Source organism: Rattus norvegicus, chromosome 12, assembly GCF_021556685.1.
Source record: "Rattus norvegicus strain SHRSP/BbbUtx chromosome 12, alternate assembly SHRSP_T2T, whole genome shotgun sequence".
NCBI classification, from domain to species: domain Eukaryota; kingdom Metazoa; phylum Chordata; class Mammalia; order Rodentia; family Muridae; genus Rattus; species Rattus norvegicus.
The window spans coordinates 36,210,603-36,231,813 of NC_141545.1; the positions used below are offsets into that span (position 1 = coordinate 36,210,603).

Sequence of the window (21,211 nt, forward strand, 5' to 3'; positions counted from 1 at the left end):
TTCTCTGTCTCTGTCTCTCAGGGCAAGTATATGACTTTCTGCTGCTAGCACCCTCAAATTGGACCACAACACAGTTTTTATATTTTATTATTTTTAAATAAGGGATTTACTTCCTTTAAGATTTATTTTTTAATTATACATGTATATATGTTGCTGTGTGCAGATATATGTCTCCTGTGTATCCAGGAGAACACGGAGGCCAGAAGAGTGAGTCAGATCCCTTGGTGCTTGAGTTACAGGCAATTGTGAGCTGCCACGTGGGCACTGGGAATTGAACCCTGGTCGTCTACAAGAGAAGCAAGCACTTTAGACCACCAAGCCATCTCTCCGGCCCTGATTTTTATTGTTTGATTATATTTGTATCTGATTCCTTTTAGTTGCACAGCTGAGGCATTCCCTCCTCGGATCGTTTGTAAACGCCAGATTTTGAAAGAAAAACACTCTCAGTCACTTACTTAAACATTCCATTTGGGTGCCCGTTCCTTCTAAGCACCTTCATTCTTTATCTACCTGCCTGGCCACGTGACTTCGGTGGTGGCGGCTGTCAGAAAGATTTAGTGAGACAATGTGTGCATTTTCTAAAATGCCGGACCCCAGGGAATACGCAGGGGCCTGTCCTGCATGCTGCAGAATGCTGGGAAATACACAGAGTATCCTATGGCTCAAGTGAGTGTTTTTAAGGTGCCATGCTTGCTTGGGAGACAGCTTTTAACAGCCGTGCTTTAATAGCCAAGCCTAAAAGGAAACTTCAAGTGCAGATGCAAGCTGCATTATGTCAGCGTGTTCGACTGGGAACAGGTGCATGGCTGGGTCAGGATTCCTGCAGCTGGCGTCTGTGACCCAGAGCAGGTGCCAGCTGGATCATGACCTCAGGGGTTATACCTTCCAGCAACTGAGCCCAGTTCATTTTAGGGAGTGCCCATCCCAGTCAAGAACAATCTTGGGCCCCTGAAGAGTGGGTTTGTAAAAGATGGTTCCGGGAGTGCTCAGGGCAAAAGCACTTTTCAGAGGAAAATTCTACACCGGAGTCCAGGGGAGCCAGCTTCTCTCTTTCTTTCTGCTACCTGGAGGTCATTCTCCCAGGTCAGAGAAAGCACTTGCCTAATTGATCACTAGCTGCTTAGGCAGGACTCTCCTGGACGCTGAGGTCTGAACAAAGGCTCAGAACAGGGAAGGGAGATGAAAGGTAAAATGCAGGATGTTTCTAAAGGCAAGAATGCAGAAAGGGGCAGGAGAGTGAGTTCTGATTCAAGTCCACTGCTGTCTGCCCACACCCATACCCTTAGTCTTTCCACTACAGCCACAATGGTCTCTCCCTCAAGCCTGGCTCACAGAGCCACATGGCTCTGACGGGGAAAGAGTTGGACCAAGTGTTAACTGCTGTATTGGCCTCGCACTCTAAGTAGGAAAGATTTCCTTATAGGCTGTTAGCGGACCTTACCTAAGAGCAGAGATGCTGAAGATGAAAAAGAAAAATGGCGTGGGGGACAGGGATCCATCCATAGAGTAAATAGAATACTCTCAGATGCGTGTGTAGCCCTGGTACAACCTATCTTCCTGGGTCTGGGGAATTCTGGCTTTGAGTTCCCGAATGCTACAGTTCCTTGGGGGAAGGTTTTGAGTTAGGGAGAGAGTCCTCTATGCTATCTTTGTAAGTTTTGTGAGCAAGCTTTCTTTCTCAACATTTTGTCTGAGAGGCCACTTTTCCCTAGGGGAGGCAGTGGGGGGGGGGTCTTTTGATTCTGAGTCTCTGGCTGGGTTGCCCAGAAGCAAGCTCTGGGGTGGGGAGTCATTTGAAAGTGTTGGAATTAACAAGGAAATTTCTTTCCCTGCCCTGGGGAGAAAATAGGAAGCAAGAGAGAAGAAAATGATCCCAACACAGCAAAGAGGTCCAGCAAGGGCTGTTCTAAAATCCCAGCTTCCAGCCTGCTCATGCGGGGAGTATACTCCAGTGTCCAGAAATGTTTGGTGCTGTCCAAGTGTGACAGAGCTGGTCTTTCCGCACTCCACCCCTGACCTGTGTCACAGGTAGGGCAATGGAGGAAGAAAAAGCCCCAGGCTTCTTCCAGTGATCTGCAAGAGTAGGCCAAAGGGACCCTTCAGTCTAGAGCCAAGCCCTAATGAAAGAACTATAGAATGTGAATGTTGGTATCAGGAACTGGCTTTATCGTTGGCCCCTGAACCCAGGGATGATGGTGACGTCATCCATAGGCGACAGGGACCCGCGCATCTGTTGCTATGGCAATCACCATACATTGCCAGTGTCCATTTGGTTTACCTCCCACCTTTACCACAGCCTAAATAAAAGGCAGACCCTTCTTGACCTTCACTGCTTCTTCTCTCTCTTTCCCTCTTTGTCTCCGTCACCCCCTTTGGTCCCCTTCCCCTGCAATAAACCTCTCTCATGAGGAACTGCATTGGCCTGGTGTGGTCTGTCCGGATGGGAGCTGCGATTCTATCACGACAGTGAAGACAACTAGATTGCTGGAAACTAGATTGTGACACCTCCCCCCAACCCCATTCCCATACTGAAGCCCCTACCCTGCCGTGACTGTATTCGGAAACCAGATATTCATGGAAGTAGTTAAGTCTAAAGGAGATCCTGGGGGGGACCACAACCTGATGAGAGTGGATGCACTAAATCCAACTTTGACTCAGCATGAACTGTCATGGTAGAGCCCTCTTGTAGACGGGAGAGGACTGGACATGCAGAGAACATGGAAGGAGCAGCCCTCAGTAAGTCGCCACAGATATCCCTTCTTCACTTGAACACCACCAAGCCTCATCGTAAGCTGACCAGAGGTGTGTGGCCTGTCACGTGTCAGCGATGGGTTCATATTTGGGACAGGTTCCCAGAGTCAACCTCCAGTCAGTCAGTCAGTCAGTCAGTCAGTCAGTCAGTCTGTCTCTGTTTTTGACTCTGTGTTTTTGACTGTCTCTCTGTTTCTGTTTCTCTCTGTCTCTGTCAGTCTGTCTTTCTGTTTCTGACTTTGTCTCTGTCTCTCTCTGTCTCTCTGTCTCTCTCTCTGTCTCTCTCTGTCTCTCTCTCTGTCTCTCTGTCTCTCTCTCTCTGTGTGTGTGTGTGTGTGTGTGTGTGTGTGTGTGTGTGTGTGTGTGTGTGTGTACAGTTAGTAGGGGATCCCTTCTTTTCTTCTATCATTGAATTCTGGGTCTTAAACCTAGGTCGTCAGGCTTGGCACAAAGTGTCTTTACCCATAATGCCATATCACTGGGTCCATCTTGCTTTTCAAGCATGAGTCTCTCACTGGCATGGGCTCCCCAAACAAGTCTAGGTAGGCTGACCGGCCAGGAAGCCTCAGGAAGCCTGGAATTATAAGAGCAGGCCACCATCTTTGACTCTTTACATGGGTTTGAGGGGACTGAACTCGAGCCCTCCATGTCCACACAGCAAGCCCTCTGCTGATGGGCCCTCTCCTTAGCCCCAGTAGCCCCAGCAAATCCTCTCTTATAAGCCAGAACTCTGGGATGTAAGTGAGTTCTAGAAATACAGCTGCAGCTTCCACTGCTCCAACGGGCAGCTCGCCTAATTGCTGACACTCACGAGGGACACTGCAAGAGCCAAAGGCAAGACGCAAAGCACTCTCCGTGTCTCCAACTGCCACCAGCCAGCATCCCACAGAGAGGCTCCTGCAGGCAGCCACAAATCACGAAGATGGGGGCGGGGGTCTGTGCCAATAGAATCCTTAGATAATTGACTGAGGTTGTCCTTGAAGCAAGAATGCTTGGTACACATATCCTGATAAGGGCTGTCTGCTTCTTCCCGGTTGGCAGGGAGGCCAGCTCCCGTGCCCATGCCCGGGGAAGCTTCAGGCATGGGAGAGCTATAACTGTCAGTCTTCCTCAGAGGTCTGGGGAGCTTCTCTGCTAAGGCTATGGATGCTGATGCAGTTGACCTGAGCATAGACCCCTGCCCCAGGATCTCATGACTCTAGCATGACTCAGGGATTGTGAGCCAGTCACAGGAGGAAGTTCCATGCAAGTCTCTGTGAATGCTAAGCAGGGCAAGCAGCTCTGTAGGTAAAGTGGAGCTAAGGGCTTTGAGCTGGGTTTGGGGGTTGTTAGGAGGGTTTACCCTGGATTGCTTAGTGGGGGGTTCGGATGACATCACGAAGAGTTTGGAGGTCAAGGTAGAAGGTAGTTGACTTGGAGACCTGCTTATAAAACAGAAACTATATATGGCAGCTCAGAAGAGAGATGGCTGGCTGAGGCTGGCTCTGTGGGTGTGAGGGTCAGCCACGATTCCTGAGGACAGGATTACAGGTTCCCAAAGACAAGGAGAGGGGCTCTCCCAGGAGCTCTTGAACTACTTGCCCGCATCAACTCCCAGGGAAGTCACTTGTATTCTGAACTCGAGAACTCTCAGACGATGTCCTTAAGTCATTTTAAGGCACTGCATTGCAGGTGACATTTTCCAGCAATAGGAAAAGAAGACCCAAGACAACGTAGAGGCAGAATGGGTGACAGAGGCCACATCTCCCCTTGTCCTAAAAGGCTGGTCCACGAGCCACTCTGATGAGGCGTTTTCTTAACTGACGTTCTCTCTTCTCAGATGACCCTGCCCCTGGCTTGTGCCAAGTTCACAAAAAGTCAAACCAGGACAAGCTCAATGAGCAGAGACAAGGGTCCTTCCCTGCAAGCCCCTCCACACGATCCTTTAGACCCTGAACTGCATTTGGATGGATGCCTGCCTTGAGACTTGAAGCAGAAGCTTCTTGTAGGGTATGCAGATACTCAGAGGCTATAAGGATATTCTGCTGGGGCTAGGAGGTGACTCAGTTGATAAAGTAGGTTTGATCCCCAGGAGCCATGGGGGAAATGGGGTAGGCATGTGCTTGACATCCCAGCATTGGGGACAAGAAGACAGAAGGACCTGGAGCTCACTGTCCAATCAGCTACTTGGCCACTGAGAAACACGGTCATAAACAAGGTGGATGGTACGTGAGGAACAAGAGTCAAGGTCATCTTCTGACTTAGACACACACACACACACACACACACACACACACACACAAACACACACACACACATGCATGCATGCACGCACACACACATACCAATACATATTTCAAAAAGCATACTGCATACTGCCTTAAGGTCTATGTCCTGTGTTGATTTGTTGTACAGTGATGACAAATCCAATGCTTTGTGTGATCCGCCAGGAGCTGGCTCAAGAGCTCCACACACCCTGGGTCCTTGAGATCAGGTGTGACTCAGGGGTACCTACCCAGCACAGAGTGGAGAGCCTCACAGGGCCTCGTGAGTGTCCAAGCAAGGGATGGGTGTGAAAGGTGACGCATGCCACTGTAGCACAGATGACTAGGCTCCCCCACAGCAGGTGGCTGTCTCATGGTCTGTGCTAGGCCCTGATGTAGAAACACTGTCCCTGTGGCTGAGTGACAGCTATTGTGAGGTCCCGGCTGTCACTGACTGGGATGGGTGTTTGGGCACACTGGTGATATTGGCTCTTCCACAGCAAGGGTACGGAAGGAGGCGAATAACTTTCTAAGACCTCACTCAGGGAAACTGAGAGCAAGCAGGCACAGCCAGGTCCCCTCCACCACATACACCTGCTTGTGATCACCCAGAGTCAGGCTGGTGGCAGTACACCTGTCAAGAATAAAACTAAAAGGAAGCTGTCCTGAAAATGAAGCCCAGCATTCTGTCTAAGCCACTCAGGGAAGGTCTGAAGAGATAGTTCAGTCGTCACAGGCACTGACTGCTCTTACAGAGGACTTGGCCCCCACTTGATGACTCACACCCACCTGTAACTACAGTCCCAGGGGATCGGACACCCTTTTCTGGCCTCTGTGGGTACCAGATACAGATGTGAAGCACCCTTTTCACATAATTAAAAATAATTTAAAACAAAATCCCTCTGAAGAAACAAACTAGGAAAACCAGGTACATAGCGGCCTCCAGACAGGGTTCTCAGAAGCCCCGGAATACACATGCTGACTGCATGTCTCTTCAGAGTTTTCTATAAATGTCCCATCTCCCTTTCATGGGTTCTCAGTCTGTGTCTGACCCAAAGAACTATTTACCTATATAAGTTCACTATCTGCTAGCTAACAAGCCTGCCTTCATTTACTTAAATGTCTATGGTCGTTATATTTTACATAAATCCAATGGGCAAGACTTTATTTGTCTTCTGACCTCCCTTATAACTAAGGGACCAGACATACATTTCTTTCTGGCCATTCTCCTAACTCCTATCCCCAGGTCAAAGACAGAGACATTGAGATGTACTCAACAATTCTTCCAGGGGTCACCAGTCACCACGGAGATGGCTGTGGCAGAGGCAGAAACCAGGCTGTTCACCATGACGGCTGTCTTTCATGGTTGGGTGTTAAAGGAGGATTCTATAGAGACTTCCATGCATTAAGAGTAGGGTAGCCATAAACAAAGTGGAGAAGTTTTCTGTATAATGGCTGCATCGGGAATCTGGTAGAAATCAATGTATGTAGGGTAAACATTAGAATGAAATAGTTGTTTTCTTTGACCTCGAAGAAATCATTGTAGAAAATGGATTGTTTTCTGTTACCCTACAGTTATTTTTCTGAAGAGGCTTTGCAGCTTGTGCATGACTTTGGTCATAAGACAGTCCTGGCACACCCGGAATGTCTTATGTTATTGGGTACTGCAAAACACAGACCACAAGGACTGCAGTTGCTAAGGTGTGGTGCCTTCCTTCAGGAAACACATAGATTAGAACAGGGGCTTTTGTACAAGGAACCTGTTTTACCCAAAATGCAACTTCTGTGTAACAATTATTAAATTTGTTTTTGGGTGGCTGTTCAATACAGTCCACAGAGGCTGGATCTCCCTGTTGCCAGCAACACGTTAACTCACTCTTGAGAGACCCTTTTTCTTTGATCAACCCATGTGATTTAGGACACCAAAAAGTGGCACCATTTTAAGGGTCAACTAAGACATGTCCCATAACTGAACCTTTCTTTTCTAAATCTAAGTTTCTTCAGGAAACCACACTGAGAGAACAGGTCTAGAGAGCCCAGACAAGGGAACACAATTCTGGCGGAAAAACCAAACAAATCAGACTGCACACTCTGTGCATACAAGGAAATATCACAAAGCACTCCATTCGTATGTATGATTGACACCCGCCATTCAAAAATTGAAACTTCGACCCTGGAAAAGCCAGCCTTGCTGACAGTCAGATCCATCTACCTGTGGACAGCTCTTGGGAACCTGTCAACTTTTGTGGCTGTGTTTTTCCTGACCTAAGCAAAAACTGAATGTGCCAGAGAAACAGCTGGGGTGCCAAATTTAGAAAGGGTTTCAATTTTTAATAAGAGAATTCTATGTCACTCAGGTTGGCGAAGCAATTCTTTTCTTAAGCGATAGCAGACAAGTCAGCACTGCTTTGAGTTAGGATGCATGCAAGTCGGTCTGAAAGTCTCTTAAGGACATATTTGAACCCATCTGAATGCTATCAGGCTACTGATGTGAGCACCATCTTCCTTAAACACTCAAAACCATTTGCATCAAGCATACAATGCACTCTGAGCATGCCCCCTCTCACCGCAATATCCTTCCCTTCTGTCCTTCCCATTTCTTCTTACCCTACAGATTAGCAGGAAGCCATTCTTCTAGATATGAATGATGATTTCATAATGATTTAACTCTTTCACCAGCAGTCACTAAGACAGGATCAAACACAATATGCATGATGAGTGTCTTAGGGTTTTACTGCTGTGAACAGACACCATGACCAAGGCAACTCTTGTAAGGACAACATTTAATTGGGGCTGGCTTACAGGCTCAGAGGTTCAGTCCATTATCATCAAGGTGGGAACATGGCAGCATCCAGGCAGGCATGGTGCAGGAGGAGCTGAGAGTTCTACATCTTCATCTGAAGGCTACTAGAAGACTGGCTTTCAGGCAGCTAGGATGAGGGTCTCACCCATAGTGACACACCTACTCCAACAGGGCCATACCCTCTAATAGTTCCACTCCCTGGGCTGAGCATATAGAAACCATCACAATGAGGCAGAGGGTTCATTATGTTGGGCAATTATCGTCAACTTGACATAATCCAGAATCACTTGGAAAGAGGAAACTTCAGTTGAGAGATTGCTTGTTTTAGACTGGCTACCTGTGGGGACATTTTCTTGACTGATGACTAATTTGGGAGATTCCAGTTCATTATAGGTGGTACTACATCTGGTCAAAGTGGCCCTGGATACTTTAAGAAGCAGGTTGAGCAAGCTTGGGGAGCAAGCCAGTAAGCAGCATCCCTCCACGGCCTTTGCATCAGCTCCTGCCTTCAGGTTCCGGCCATGTTTGAGTTCTTTCCCTGACTTCTCTCACTAATGGACTGTAGCCTGTAAGCCGAAAACCTTCTCCTTTCTAGGTTTGCTTTGGTCGTGTTGCTTATCGTGGCAACAGAAACCCAAGCTAGAAAAGTCATTTCAATTTTCTGTTTCCCATGGGTAGTAGAGAGAGATTTTGGGGGGGGGGGAGGAAACTCACTGGTCAGCGTTATCTAGGAGAATCAAAGCTGGAAGGAAACTTGATTCTCAGAAACCACAGTCAGTTTACTCGCGTTAGGTCAAAGGCGTGTGGTGAAATATTACATAGCTGTTATCATTGTTTTAAGGAAGTACTTAAAGTCAAAATGAAATGTTTCCTATGGAAAAGAAAACAAAAGCCCTCTTAAAACTCACGGTGGATATTATGATCCCAAACCTCTGAGATAATTAAACTTACTATGGATTTTCTGCGCTTGGAGATTTTATATATGAGACCCTGGAAGGAGATAAGCCTATATCTTAGCAGCGAGTAGCGGGACGCCTTCAAGTGACTTGAATTTTGTTTTCCAAAGCAGTCAGTGTGGTGTTTTTCATAGCCATAAAACAACTCTATTTTAGGGGTGATCCACAGTGTCTATGGAGAGTCTCTGGTTAAACTCCTCTTCCCCTCACAGTTTATCACCACCTTCCCTGCATTCATTCTCACCGATGACTAATCAAATCTGTGTGTAGAGGGAGCATTTCGCCACAGCATCCTCTGATAAGCCAAGGAGGGACAAGCCCACAGAAATGAGTTCAGGTGACAACGTAGGGGTGATGTCATTTCTGTTCCAATGCTCAAAGATCACATGGGTGGAGCCTACACGTGCTGACATGCATCATTGGCCACCCGGTACTCCCGTGGGCATTAGGCCTGGGGTTTAACATCTGGACCAGCAATGGTCTGTGGAGCAGCCATGAAGCCAGACAAAGCTCCATGCAAAACCAGAGTGTCCTGGAGGGGTAACTCACCTATTTCGTGCCCCAGGGCCCAGGCGCTGGCAGGACACGGAGGTGGTGGTGTGTTTCCCTCCGTTGCCCACCTCTTGCCTCACATCCCACTGCCGAGGCTCACTGGTCTGTGCAGTCAGAATGTTCACCCCCTTCTTTACCTTGGCTCTGTAGATGGAAGGAGAGACAAAGGGTCACAACATTAGATTTGAGAGTTCAGAGGTCCCACGCAGACGCTGCTATCAAAGTGCATGGGGCTATGTCCCTGCTAGGACCACACATGGAGGTGGAAGGGATCCACTCCCCAAGGCCAAGGGATCATGGAACTTGCTGGAACATCCTAGGGCATTCTCTAAATTGCACACGAGTTTTTTTTTTTTTTTTTTTTTATGTGATTCCAGGCATGTAGATCTACCAAGAAGGTAAAGAAATCGTTTACTGGTAAGAAGTTTGTATGTGGTAATACACATGGGTGCAGTGCTCATGGAGGCCAGAAGGGGGCATCAGATCCCCTGGAGCTGGAGTTACAAGTGCTGTGAACCACTATGTGGATGCTGGAAGCTGAACCAACTCAGGGTCCTCTACAAGAGCAGCTAGCGCTCTTAACCCCTGAGCCGTCTCTCTAGCCCCTAAGCATGGAGTTTAAAGAAATACTTGGGTAAGAAGTAAAAGCCAAGCAAACGAAGACATAGGAAGGAATAACTTAGAAAGCGACGTGGAAATTTAACAGTGCGGTGGTGGAGAACCCAGTAGGTCAAGAAACTTGTAAAAGAGCAGGCATTTTCAGACTAGAAGCGACTGGATGATTTTATGTACAATGGTCGATAACAGGCCATATGACCAGTGCACATAAAACACTGGGTGCACAGAAGGAAGCCTTAGCAAAAAGCATTGTCCGGGTTATCTTTAGCTGTCAACTGAGCAACCTGGAGTCATCCAGGAGCCTCAGTTGAGAACTGGAAGGATCAGATTGACCTGTGGGACTGTGCTTATTAGTTGTCATGGGAGAGCCCAGCCCACTGTGGAAAGCACCATTCCCTACACAGGGGGTCCTGAGTTACCTAAGAAAAGGTGGCTGAGCATGAGCCTGCCAGCCCACAGCCAGCACCGCCCCCGTCATGATTCTTTGTCTGTGAAGTGAGCACCTTGGTCATGTGTAGAAGGGTACAGCTGGGCTGCTATCAAGTTCCTGCCTTGAGTTCCTTCAAGGGTAGATTATGATTTGGGATTATAAATCACATGACTGTGACTTGGGATTGTAAGTCACATTCACCTTTTATTTTTTTTTTTTCTCGAAAAGTTGCTTTCGATCGGGGTGCTTTGTCACAGATACAGAAGAGAAACTAGGACAAGAGTCAAGCATCAGAATGGAATCGGAGTCCGTGACAGCCTCGTGGATGCGACTGAGATAGTCTAAGCAGAAGTGACTTCCAACCTGAGCTCTGTGCCCAGCCACTTACAGATTTAAAGTCCCCCATCACATTAGTCTTCCAAACATTGACCCTCTACGCCCATGCTTGGGAAACCACAGGGGAGGTGCTCCAGCCAGCCATAGAGGAGGTGGGATACAGGGAGCAAGGTCCAGACTTCAACAGAGAGACAGACACCCAGTACACAGATGGCCTAAGAGGCTCCCAGCAGCAATGCTCTGTGACTTCTCACAGAAACTCGAAGAGAAGTCTGTTCACCCCAGATGGGGTAACCGTGACAAAGAAAAGACTCTGTGCTCGTGAGTGCACTGGGGTGATTGACAGGACCATCTGTGACTCAAAGGCAACTGTGGTCACCCCTCCCCCCACACTGTGGGTGATGATTCATGAGGGCTGCATGCCTGGAGAGCTCCCAGCACACCTTGCAGGCAGCTCCATTCAAGAGCCCCCTCTTCGACAGATGCGTTTGCGCTTTATAAACCTGGGAACCAGCTATGACGCTCCTATCTTTCTAGCTTTCCAAGCCAGGTAAGTTTCTTAGATTTCTCCCCCAAGGAGGCAGGATTTCAGCCTACAGCGAGTCTAACGGCAGACAGTGAGATTCCTAATGACGTCTGTGATCTCAATGAGTTTGTCCCGAGATGTGACCACTAAGAGAAGAGTTTGGGAATGAGGATGAAACCGAGAGAAAAAACAATAAAATGCAGCACTGGAGAGGTGGCTCGGTGGTTAAGAGCGTGGACTGCTCTTGTAGAGAACCCAGGTTCAATTCCCAGTACCCATATGGTAGCTCCTAACTGCTTGTAACTCTAGCTCCAGGGAATCCAAGAGGTACACACACACACACACACACACACACACACACTCACATGCACACAACGCATGCCCTTGCATGCACACACACATGCTCACACATACACACACACATGCTCACACATACACACACATGCTTACACACACACATAAGTGTACTTTTAGTTTTGTATTAAGTCATTGTGCAAAGGACAAGTTGAAAGAGAGGAGGATGCACTTGATGGACAATATTTAAAGGCACACTAGCATGGGGCAGCCCCCTCCTTCCTAGCAGAGGTACGGCCACTCTTGAGTGTCCGGGGTCTTGGCACCTGTCTCTGTTGCTACGAAGAAAGGCTTCATGCCACGTGAGTCATCTGGAAAACGGTTTTGGTTGCATCTGAACTTCACTTGAGAGTCCAGATTTTAACGAAGCCACAATCATTTCTCCCCACTATAGTTCATGCGAACTTGAAAAACCCTGGTGGTCTAGGTGATGGGTAGTTCCATACCCGAGAGAGCTGGCGAGCTTGAGGCGGGGAAGGCCAAGAGCTGTAAGGGTTTCTTGTGAACATAGATCTCTTTCTTTGGTGGGAACAATGGGTATTTTGATCTATTCCATGGACTGAGCAGGGGAGACGGCAGCCTGAATTTGAGAACTGAAAATTTGCAAGTAGAGCCAGCACTGGAGATGAAAAAAATGAGTGACTCATCTTTGGGGACACCCAGCATCTAGGTAAAAAGTGAAGGTGAAGTGACCAGATAGAGGCTGGCTTTTCCTCCATGGGTGTGTGGACTAAAGCCATAGCAGACTGGGAATGGAGAGCCCAGCTCCAATCACCTGCCTGTGCTTCTTTGCCCCAGGCATAGGGTGTGTCCTGGTCCCATATGCCTTGATTTATGGGACTTCTTTTGCTGGCCACTGACGTTCCAAGATATCATTTGTTATTTATGAAGCCTGTGCTGAATTCAGTGCTTCTCAGCACAGGCTGGGTGCTGGGGTGTCTCAGGATATGATCCAGCTGTGGGCCTCACCTTGGTGACACATGCAGCCTCACCATAGGTGCCCATGCAGAGCGCAAACATCCATCCTGCATGTTCCCAGCCAGCGATCTCGCTCAGTTCTAGCTGGTTAAAAACAATAGCTATCTTTTCCCAATATGTAGTAAGAGGTGATTAAATGCTCTTAGAGAAAAATCAATGCTCGGTACACATTTTGAACACCGGGAGGCTAATTTCCAACCCGGAGGTATCTCCCTCTGGTCATTTGTAACCTCCCTGTGAAACGCTTTCTCCTGAAGCTGCTGGGTTCTGCTGGGATGCATGAACCTCTTGTGAGGCTTGAGGGCGTTTTCGGGTACCACTCAGTCTTGGACCCCGGGTAGCCAGATTTTAAACCTAGAGAGTATGTCAGAAGGTACAAGCATATAGTCATGGAGTGCACTGCCCACCTCGTTTAGCATATGTTGGAGTCCTAGCCCTGGACCCTCAGGGTGTGGTCTCATTCATAAAGGGTCTTGTGGTGGTGGTGGTGGGCTGATATGATGATTAAGCTGTAAAAACTCTTGCCACGCAAGCATGAGGACTGGAGCATGGATCCAAAGAAACCCATGTAAATACTAGGTGGGTGTGGGCACCTCTCACAACTCCAGTCTGGGAAGGCTGAGACCGGGGTGTGGTATGTAGATCTTCAGAGCAAGAGGGCTAGCAAGACTAGCCATTATTGGTGAGCTCTGGGTTTGATTGAAAGACCCTTATCTCAGTGAATAAGATGAGAGATGGAGCGAGTTGATACCAGCCTCTGGCTTTCGCATGCATGTGCACACACATGCACAGATACCCACACACATATGTCCAGGCACATACAAAAACATGCATAAACACGTAATCACTATGCACACACACATGCAAAAGGGGTAAAGGGTCATTGTGGACATAACCAAGTTAAAATGCAGTCATAAAGGTGGGCCGGATCTGAATATCTAGCATCCTCATAAAGCAGAGGGTCAGAGCAAAGGTCACAGCAAGAGAATCTACATGTGTGTATGGGTAAACATGGCTGTCACTCACCAGGAAGAAAGGCCAGATGACTTTCGAGATTAGCTAGTTTCTCATTGCTGGGGCTGACTATCCAACGACACCCATTTAAGGGAAGGGTGTACTTGGCTTACAGTTTGAGGGTACAGTCCATTGTGGCTGGAGCCTGAGGCAGCTGGTCACACTGCGTGCCCAGTCAGGAAGCAGAGAGTGCAAAACACAGATGCTCAGCCGCTCTCTCCTTGGTATGCAGAACACGGGCTAGTGTCGCTCACCTTCAGAGCAGGCCGCCCTCCATCAGTTAACCTAGTCTAGCAGTAACCTTACGGGCATGCCCAGAGGTCTGCCTCCTAAGTGAGCAATCCTGCCAAGTTGACAACACGAACCATCACAGCTTTTGCTATTACCCCCCACCCCCAACATGGGACATCAGCTTTGTTTTCCTTCCCTCTGTAGCTGAAGAGAAGACATTCGAAAGATGTCATATACTCACACGTGGTCACTATGGCACGGCCTCCCCCAGAGAACCAGCACAGGTGCCAGCACGTGAGGAGAGAAGCAAGACAGCACTGCTGCTGCTCATCCAGCCTGGCTCCCAGGAGATGTACGGCAACAGCCATGCCAAGGCAGAGACAACCGTTTCGAATCTGAGCGTCTCATCAGTCAGAGCTTTCCCCAGCCTGGCTCCAGGTGCTGTCACCTCTTGCTCCTCACACCTAGTGGCAGCTGAGGAGAGAAGGGGAGCCCTTTGCAACACACACACTGCCCTCTCTGCAGGGCAGAGAGTGAGTTCATACCCACAGCCAGCCACTAACCCAGAAGAGATCCTGTGAAGCTGACAGGCTGGGATGGGGGAGCTGGCTGTGGGGTTTCAATAGTTCAGAACGTTAAGAAGGACCGGGTGCCTGTGCCCATGAATTGGTGCCAGTGTCCCCACAGCTTTTTGAGCTCAGTAAACTCATGATGGTTAAGCAGGGCGTCAGGGTGTCAGGGGCCAGTGCCTAGGGAAGGTCTGTCTGTCTGTCTGTTGGTCGGTCTCTCTCTCTCCCTCCCTCCCTCCCTCCATCCCTCCCTCCCTCCCCCTCTCCCTCTCTCCCCCTCTCTTTCTCCTACACACACACAGCCTCCTCCAGGCTCTCTGCATGTAGGCAAAGGCACTCAGGTCCCACCCTCCATTTGCTGGTGCATCACATATGCCGTTGACCGCATTTACTTGATACTTTTCTTTAGATCAATGATCCCCCTGCTTGCTATAGAAGTCATTTCACCAAGGAACCCTGTGTGGTTACCTACAGAGTAATAAAAAATGTTATGTGAACGCACACTGGAATGAATATGTGACAGTACCAATAAGAAAAACGTATTCCAAGATCTTATAAGTTAATATGTCTGGCCGCTAGCATGCTCACACTCTCTGGCATGAAGCAATATGTAAGATTCTAAAATGCAGACTCTTGTTGACTCCAGCTTGCTACAGACAATTTTTTCTTCCCTTTTTTCCTCCCCTCTCTCTTTCTCTTTCTCTTTCTCTTTCTCTTTCTCTTTCTCTTTCTCTTTCTCTTTCCTTCCCTCCCTTTCCCTTCCCTTCTTTTCAAGACAGCATCTCAGCCTACAGTCCAAGCTAGCCTGCAACTTTCAGCAATCCTCCTGCCTCAGCTTCTCAAGTGCTGGGATTACAGGCACCCTCGGCATGGCTTTGCGGAATACGATCTCATCGAGCATGCTCATACAGGGTCATGGTTTGTCTCAGCAGTGGGGCTGCTTCTCCACTCTCCGTCTCTCACTGGGAGCCCCATGAACCCAGTCACCCTACACAACCTGCCATGCTCTGAGCTGGTGCTGAGTGTTCTGGGTGGGGATAGGGTCCTTCCCCAAGCTAGGACCTACTCCCTCACCAACTCTGCCAGCTTCTTTGATCTTCCTTAAATTGCCCGATGGGGTAGACTGTCCAGGATTGCATCGAGACCAAAGATGGAGAAACTGAGGAGTCTGAGCCTTGTTCCAAGACATGAAATGTCCCCTGGTCATGCCTGCGTGTCCCCAAAGAAGCCAGTACATCTGTGTGTGTACAGATGGTCACATATGCATTATGTAGGCATGTGTGCTGTATGTGTGCACACTGGTAAGTGTGCATGCACATGTATGCATGAATTATATGTGTCCTATGTGCACCTGTGTGTGCACCTACACACATGTGTGTGCACACAGACATGCACACGTGTGTGCACGGAGCCACTGAACCCAGGCTCTTTCCCCTGCCCGTGGAATCAATGACTCAGCCAGCCAGCCTGTCTGAACTCGTGCTCCCCGCCTATCAGGTGAAAACAGGTACAGCCAGAGGCATTTCCTACTAAGCCTTGATAAGCTTATCCACTGTTGGTTCTTTGGGCCATTGCCTGTGGCTGCCCCAGGATTCGCGTCTATCTTGAGTTGACTTCTTTATCAGCAGGTCTTTCCATCTCTGAGGCAAAGCTGGGGCTGGAGTCAGCAGGGCTCCTGGCTCTGTTAAAGCTCCATTGCTTCAGGTCCTTAGCAGTGGGTCCCCCATCTCCCTGGCAGACTCTGGTATAGGAGGCTCATTAGCATGCACGGCTTCAGCAGGCTTACTCCTCACAGCTCAGGCTAAACAGCACGGAACAGGCACCCGCTGGAGGGGAGAGTTTTAGCATTTTGCAAGCTAGTGGTTCGACCAAATCTAGATCCAACTGCAAACCATATACACTAAGGATTGAATGAGTTTCAAAAAGGAACTGGGCCTTGGGGTATAGCATATAATCTCAGGGACCTGGGAGGCTGAGGTGGGAAGATCATAAGCTGCCTGGGCTACAGAAGGAGTTCAAAGCCAGCCTGGACAACTTGGAGAGACAGTCATTCATTCATTCATTCATTCATTCATTCATATTCTCTCTCTCTCTCTCTCTCTCTCTCTCTCTCTCTCTCTCACACACACACACACACACACACACACACACACACTCTCTTACAAAGAGGTAAAGAGCTGGCTTAGTGGTAAAGAACATGTACTAATCTTGCAGAAGACTCAGTATTTATTCCCAGTACCCACACCAGGCAGCTACCAGTAACTCCAGATTCGAGGGATCTTTCGCCCTCTTGTGGCCTCAATGGGTACTGCACTCACTTGTATATAATAAATATGTACTATAAATCTTAAAAGGATGTAAAACAGGTTTGGACTGAAGCTCATCGGTAGTGACTTTGCCTCACGTGTGCGAGTGTTCCTTGCTGGCCATTAACTGTCACACCATGGGACCAAGCTGACTTGGTCTGCATCAGAGGATAGTTTATACACAAATACGTTCTCAGAGTCCCATACCCACTCTCCCTCAACATGGGATCACAATCTAATAACCCATGCTGAAAATTCTCATTTATATAACCCCCATCCCAACCCCTGACCCTTGATCTTTGACCCTGTCACCGCCTTTCTTACCTCCATCTTGTGTCTCATAGGCAGACTTCTGAGCCTTACTTGGTAGCCCATCCCTCCTACATCCGTCCAGTGGAATGAGGCCAAGTTACAGATTAAAGGGCATGCTGGGAAGATTTACTAAGCAACACAATTATTTCCCCATTATCGCTCTTTCAGAATCAAATCATCTCGCAGAACGAGAACACTGCAAATTAAAATTAAATTAAAACGAAGAGAATGTTTGCACGATTGGCTTAAACTCATCAAAAAAAAAAAAAAAAGTCCCACAGAGCATTGGTCTTCCAACTCTTGCTTCTTTCTCGCCTCTATGAATGGCGTCTCTTCCATTTCTCCTGAAACGGATACGTTTTCAGGCACCCATTAATTTACCTCATTTCTATGAATCTGGAGGTCTGTCTACTTGTGCTACTGAGTTATCCCTGACTTTCGTCCTTTAAATTATAGATGCAGAGACCCACAGCCAAATATTAGGCAGAGCTTGAGGAATCCTACAGAAAAGGGGGAGAAGGGATTGAAGGAGCGAGAAGGGTCAAGGACACCATAAGAAAACCCACAGAATCAGCCAACCTGAGCCCACTGGGGATCACAGAGACTGAACCAGGAGCCTGCAAGGGACTGACCTAGGCCCTCTACACATATGCAACAGTTGTGTAGCTTGGTCTTCATGTAGGACTCCTAGCAGTGGGAGCAGGGGGTGACTCTGACTCCGTTGCCTGACTTTGGGACCCTTTTCCCCTACTGAGCTTCCTCTTCTGGTCTCAAAAGTAGAGGATGCATCTAGTCTTCCTGCAACTTGATATGCCAAGGGCTGGCTGGTTGATATCCACGGGTGTCCTCCCCTTTTCTGAAGAGTAAGGAAGGAGGACTGAATGGGCAGGGGAGGTAGGGAGGGAGGACTGGGAGGAGAGTAGGGAGGGGAAACTGCAGTCTGGGTGTAAATTAAATAAAATAATGAATTGGTTAAAATGAAAAAATTAAAACAATAAATAAATATTTTAAAAATAGCTGTTTAAATTTATTCTTAAGAATTTCATACCCGATCATATCCTTCCATTTCTCCCCCTCTAACTCTCCTCACAGCTCCTGACAAATCCCCTTCACTACCTCTCTTTTAAAAAAATGACCCACAGGGTTGGGGATTTAGCTCAATGGTAGAGCGCTTGCCTAGCAAACGCAAGGCCCTGGGTTCAGTCCCCAGCTCCGAAAAAAAGAAAAGAAAAAAATAATGACCCACTAAGTCAATTAATCCTATCCATATGCATATGGGTACGGGGCCATCCACTGGAGCATGGGAAGACTCACCAGTGCCCCCTTTAAATGGGGGTTATAATAAGTAACATGGTTAGATGACACCTTGCTGGCTAGACCAGGATACTTGGGTGCGGGCTGCGGATGCAGGCAAGCAGAGACAGAGCACTCTCTCTGAGGGATGCTGCATAAGTCCCTATCTGGCATGGCTAGAAGATGTTCAGCAGGGAACTTGAGAAACCACAAGGGCCTCCAGGCTAGCCCAGTGAGCGAGCGAGCGAGAGAGCAAGAGAAACCACTGCGCTGTATAACCCAACATACAAAGAATGGATTTTTGTGGGCTTCGCCACCGGCCATCCACCAGTGTCTCAGAGCTTGCCATGTTGTGAGCATCCATGTTGGGGCAGCCAAGAGGGCTGAAGACCTCTTGTTGTGTGGCGTAGCCCGGCACTGAGCAATGGCATCTCTCTCACTGCTTCCGAGAGTGGATGCCATGGGACCAGCTGCTCCACTCTCTTCCTACCAGGCTTTCCTATCCCCCGTGACTGACTGTACCCCTCAAACCGTGAGCCAAACAAACCCTCTCTATCTTAAATTGTGCTTGCCAAGTGTTTTGTCACCACAAGGACAAAGCTAATGGCTACTGGATGGCTGGTCTTTGAGCCAGTGATGGCTTGAAATTAATGTCCTGGATCCTATGCTCTCCTGCTATGGTAGAGAAAATGAGCTAGGGATGATGGATGCATGCATGTACACGTGCACAGGCACACACACACACATACACACACATACACATACACATACATGCATACACACACCCCACTTGATGGAAACCACACACACAGACACACACACATGCATGCGCACACACGCACACACGCAACCATGCACGCACTCACTCGCACACGCACACATATGCACATGCATACACACACCCCACTTCTACCTTGATGGAAACCACCTTGCTCTCTGGTCAAGAGCCACTGCTGCAAGACTGTATTAATAATAAACACCATAGAGGCAAAGGGGCCCGTCTGTCAAGTTCCTAATGGCTCCCTAGGCACCTTCTTACCAGCACCTGCAGCTTCTTGGGATATGCGATGGCCAGTCACGGAGGAGCCAGGGCAGGAGGAGGAGGGTCCTGTGCAGCTGGTGTATCAATATTGAATGAGGCTGACCTACTAATTTGCCCCTGCAGGATCCTCAAGTCTCTGCTTACACTGCTCTCTACAGCACAGCGGTGAAACTTCTCAGTAAAACCTCTCAGAGATGGCCGACGGCGGGCAGCTCCCAGGATGGGCAGGCACATCATCCCAGCTCCCTCTTGACCCTCACAACCATCATTCTTGTCATGCTGGGGTTGTGTAGCAGGACACAATGACCTCCCACGGTTGCCTTACACATCTTACCCAGCCTTCTCAGCTTGGGTAGCCTAGCGCCAGAATGGCCCCAGCAAGCAAACTAGGGGTGTGTGGGCTATGATGTCTTTTACCCCCTTTAAGTGTGGTGTGGGCAGTAAAAGCATGCAGCTAGTGGGACACCCACCTGGGCTCAGAGACCAGTCTCTGCCAAGCTCAAACCCTTTGCCCTTTTATTCATGAATTCACAGGCCACTGTGATCTGCTTGGTACACTCCGGCTGTCTTTCTTTGCCTTGCTTTGCACCTCTGAGTCCTGACAATATAACGTGCCAGAGTTGTGTCTCTGAGCTTCTTTCTCTCTGGCAGTTCTCTTCTACAGAATGCCTTTTCTCTGTGCTGGCCTGGCTGGCAGCCACTCCCTCTTCTCAGCTCAGACGTACCTTGGAGGCTCACAAAGAGTGGGATTTGCCTTCTCGTCTCTGTCCTTTGATCCTATTTTAATTTTATCTGCAGCCTTTATCCCGAGACACTGAGTTTATTAATTCCTCCCAACAAGTCACCCCATTAGCATGCAGACCTCATCAGAGCCAGCGTGGAGTGATTCTGGGGTCTGGGTACAGTTTCAGATTCTAGACTGCGTCCTCACTGGGGCAAGGTTGGTGTGACCCTGTGTATCTCCTTAGAGTCCCAGGGCAAACCCTGCCCACAAACACTGGTATTAGAGGATGGGTGTTTTAGAAGGGAATCAGGGCATGATTGAGAAGCTTCATGAATGGGAATAGTATCATTATGACAGAGACGCCAGAGAGCCACCATGTTCTTGCCAAGTGAGGACATAGCCTGAAGCTATGATCTATGAATAAGGAAGCAGCCCTCACTAGTCACCAAGCCTGCGGGTGTCATGGCCTTGGACTTTCAAAATCTTTCAAATGGATTAGCAGTAGTTTGATGTCAACAACTGATACTAATTTTGTTAACACACAGTAGTTTTACAGCCTAGGAAAGACATCCACACACCATTTACACAGGGAAGACATCCACCCACCTCTTCCCAACTCTCAATCAACATGTCCTTCAGACTTTGAAACATAGAGGCTGTGGTGGTTTGAATATGCTTGTCCTGGGGAGTGGCACTTTTAGGAGGTGTGGCCTTGTTGGAGAAGTGCGTCACCATGGGCATGGGCAATGAGACCCTCCTTCTAACCATATAGGAGTCGGTCTTCTCCTAGCAGCCTTCAGATGAAGATGTAGAACTCTCAGCACCTCCTGCTCCAGGCCTGCCTGAATGCTGCCATCATCCTGTCTTGATGATAATGGACTGAAACTCTGAACCTGTAAGTCAGCCCCAATTAAGTGTTGTCCCTATAAGAGTTGCCTCGGTCATGGTATCTGTTCACAGCAATAAAACCTTAAGAGAGGCCATCCTGGGTTACACTTGGGGGCTGAGTTAAGACCCACCATTCTTTGCTGGAGTTTCGGTTCTATTCTGTGCTCTCGGCTCACAGAGGCCAGCGCAGAAGTCACCATCCCAGACCACAAGCTCTTTCTTGCTGCATTCACAAAATCCTACTGAGGAAACTGGATGCAAAGCCTTGTTCATGGGGAACAATGG

The 21,211-nt window shown here is 48.5% G+C and overlaps 1 protein-coding gene across 2 annotated transcripts in view; it reads right to left on the bottom strand.

Annotated features, from left to right (window-relative positions):
- Tmem132c (transmembrane protein 132C) overlaps positions 1 to 21,211 on the bottom strand; it is a 328,815-nt gene that overhangs the window by 95,217 nt on the left and 212,387 nt on the right. For both annotated transcript variants that reach the window (NM_001431836.1, XM_087579030.1), the window contains 1 exon segment: positions 9,303 to 9,449. In NM_001431836.1, the coding sequence (NP_001418765.1) occupies positions 9,303 to 9,449 (147 nt within the window).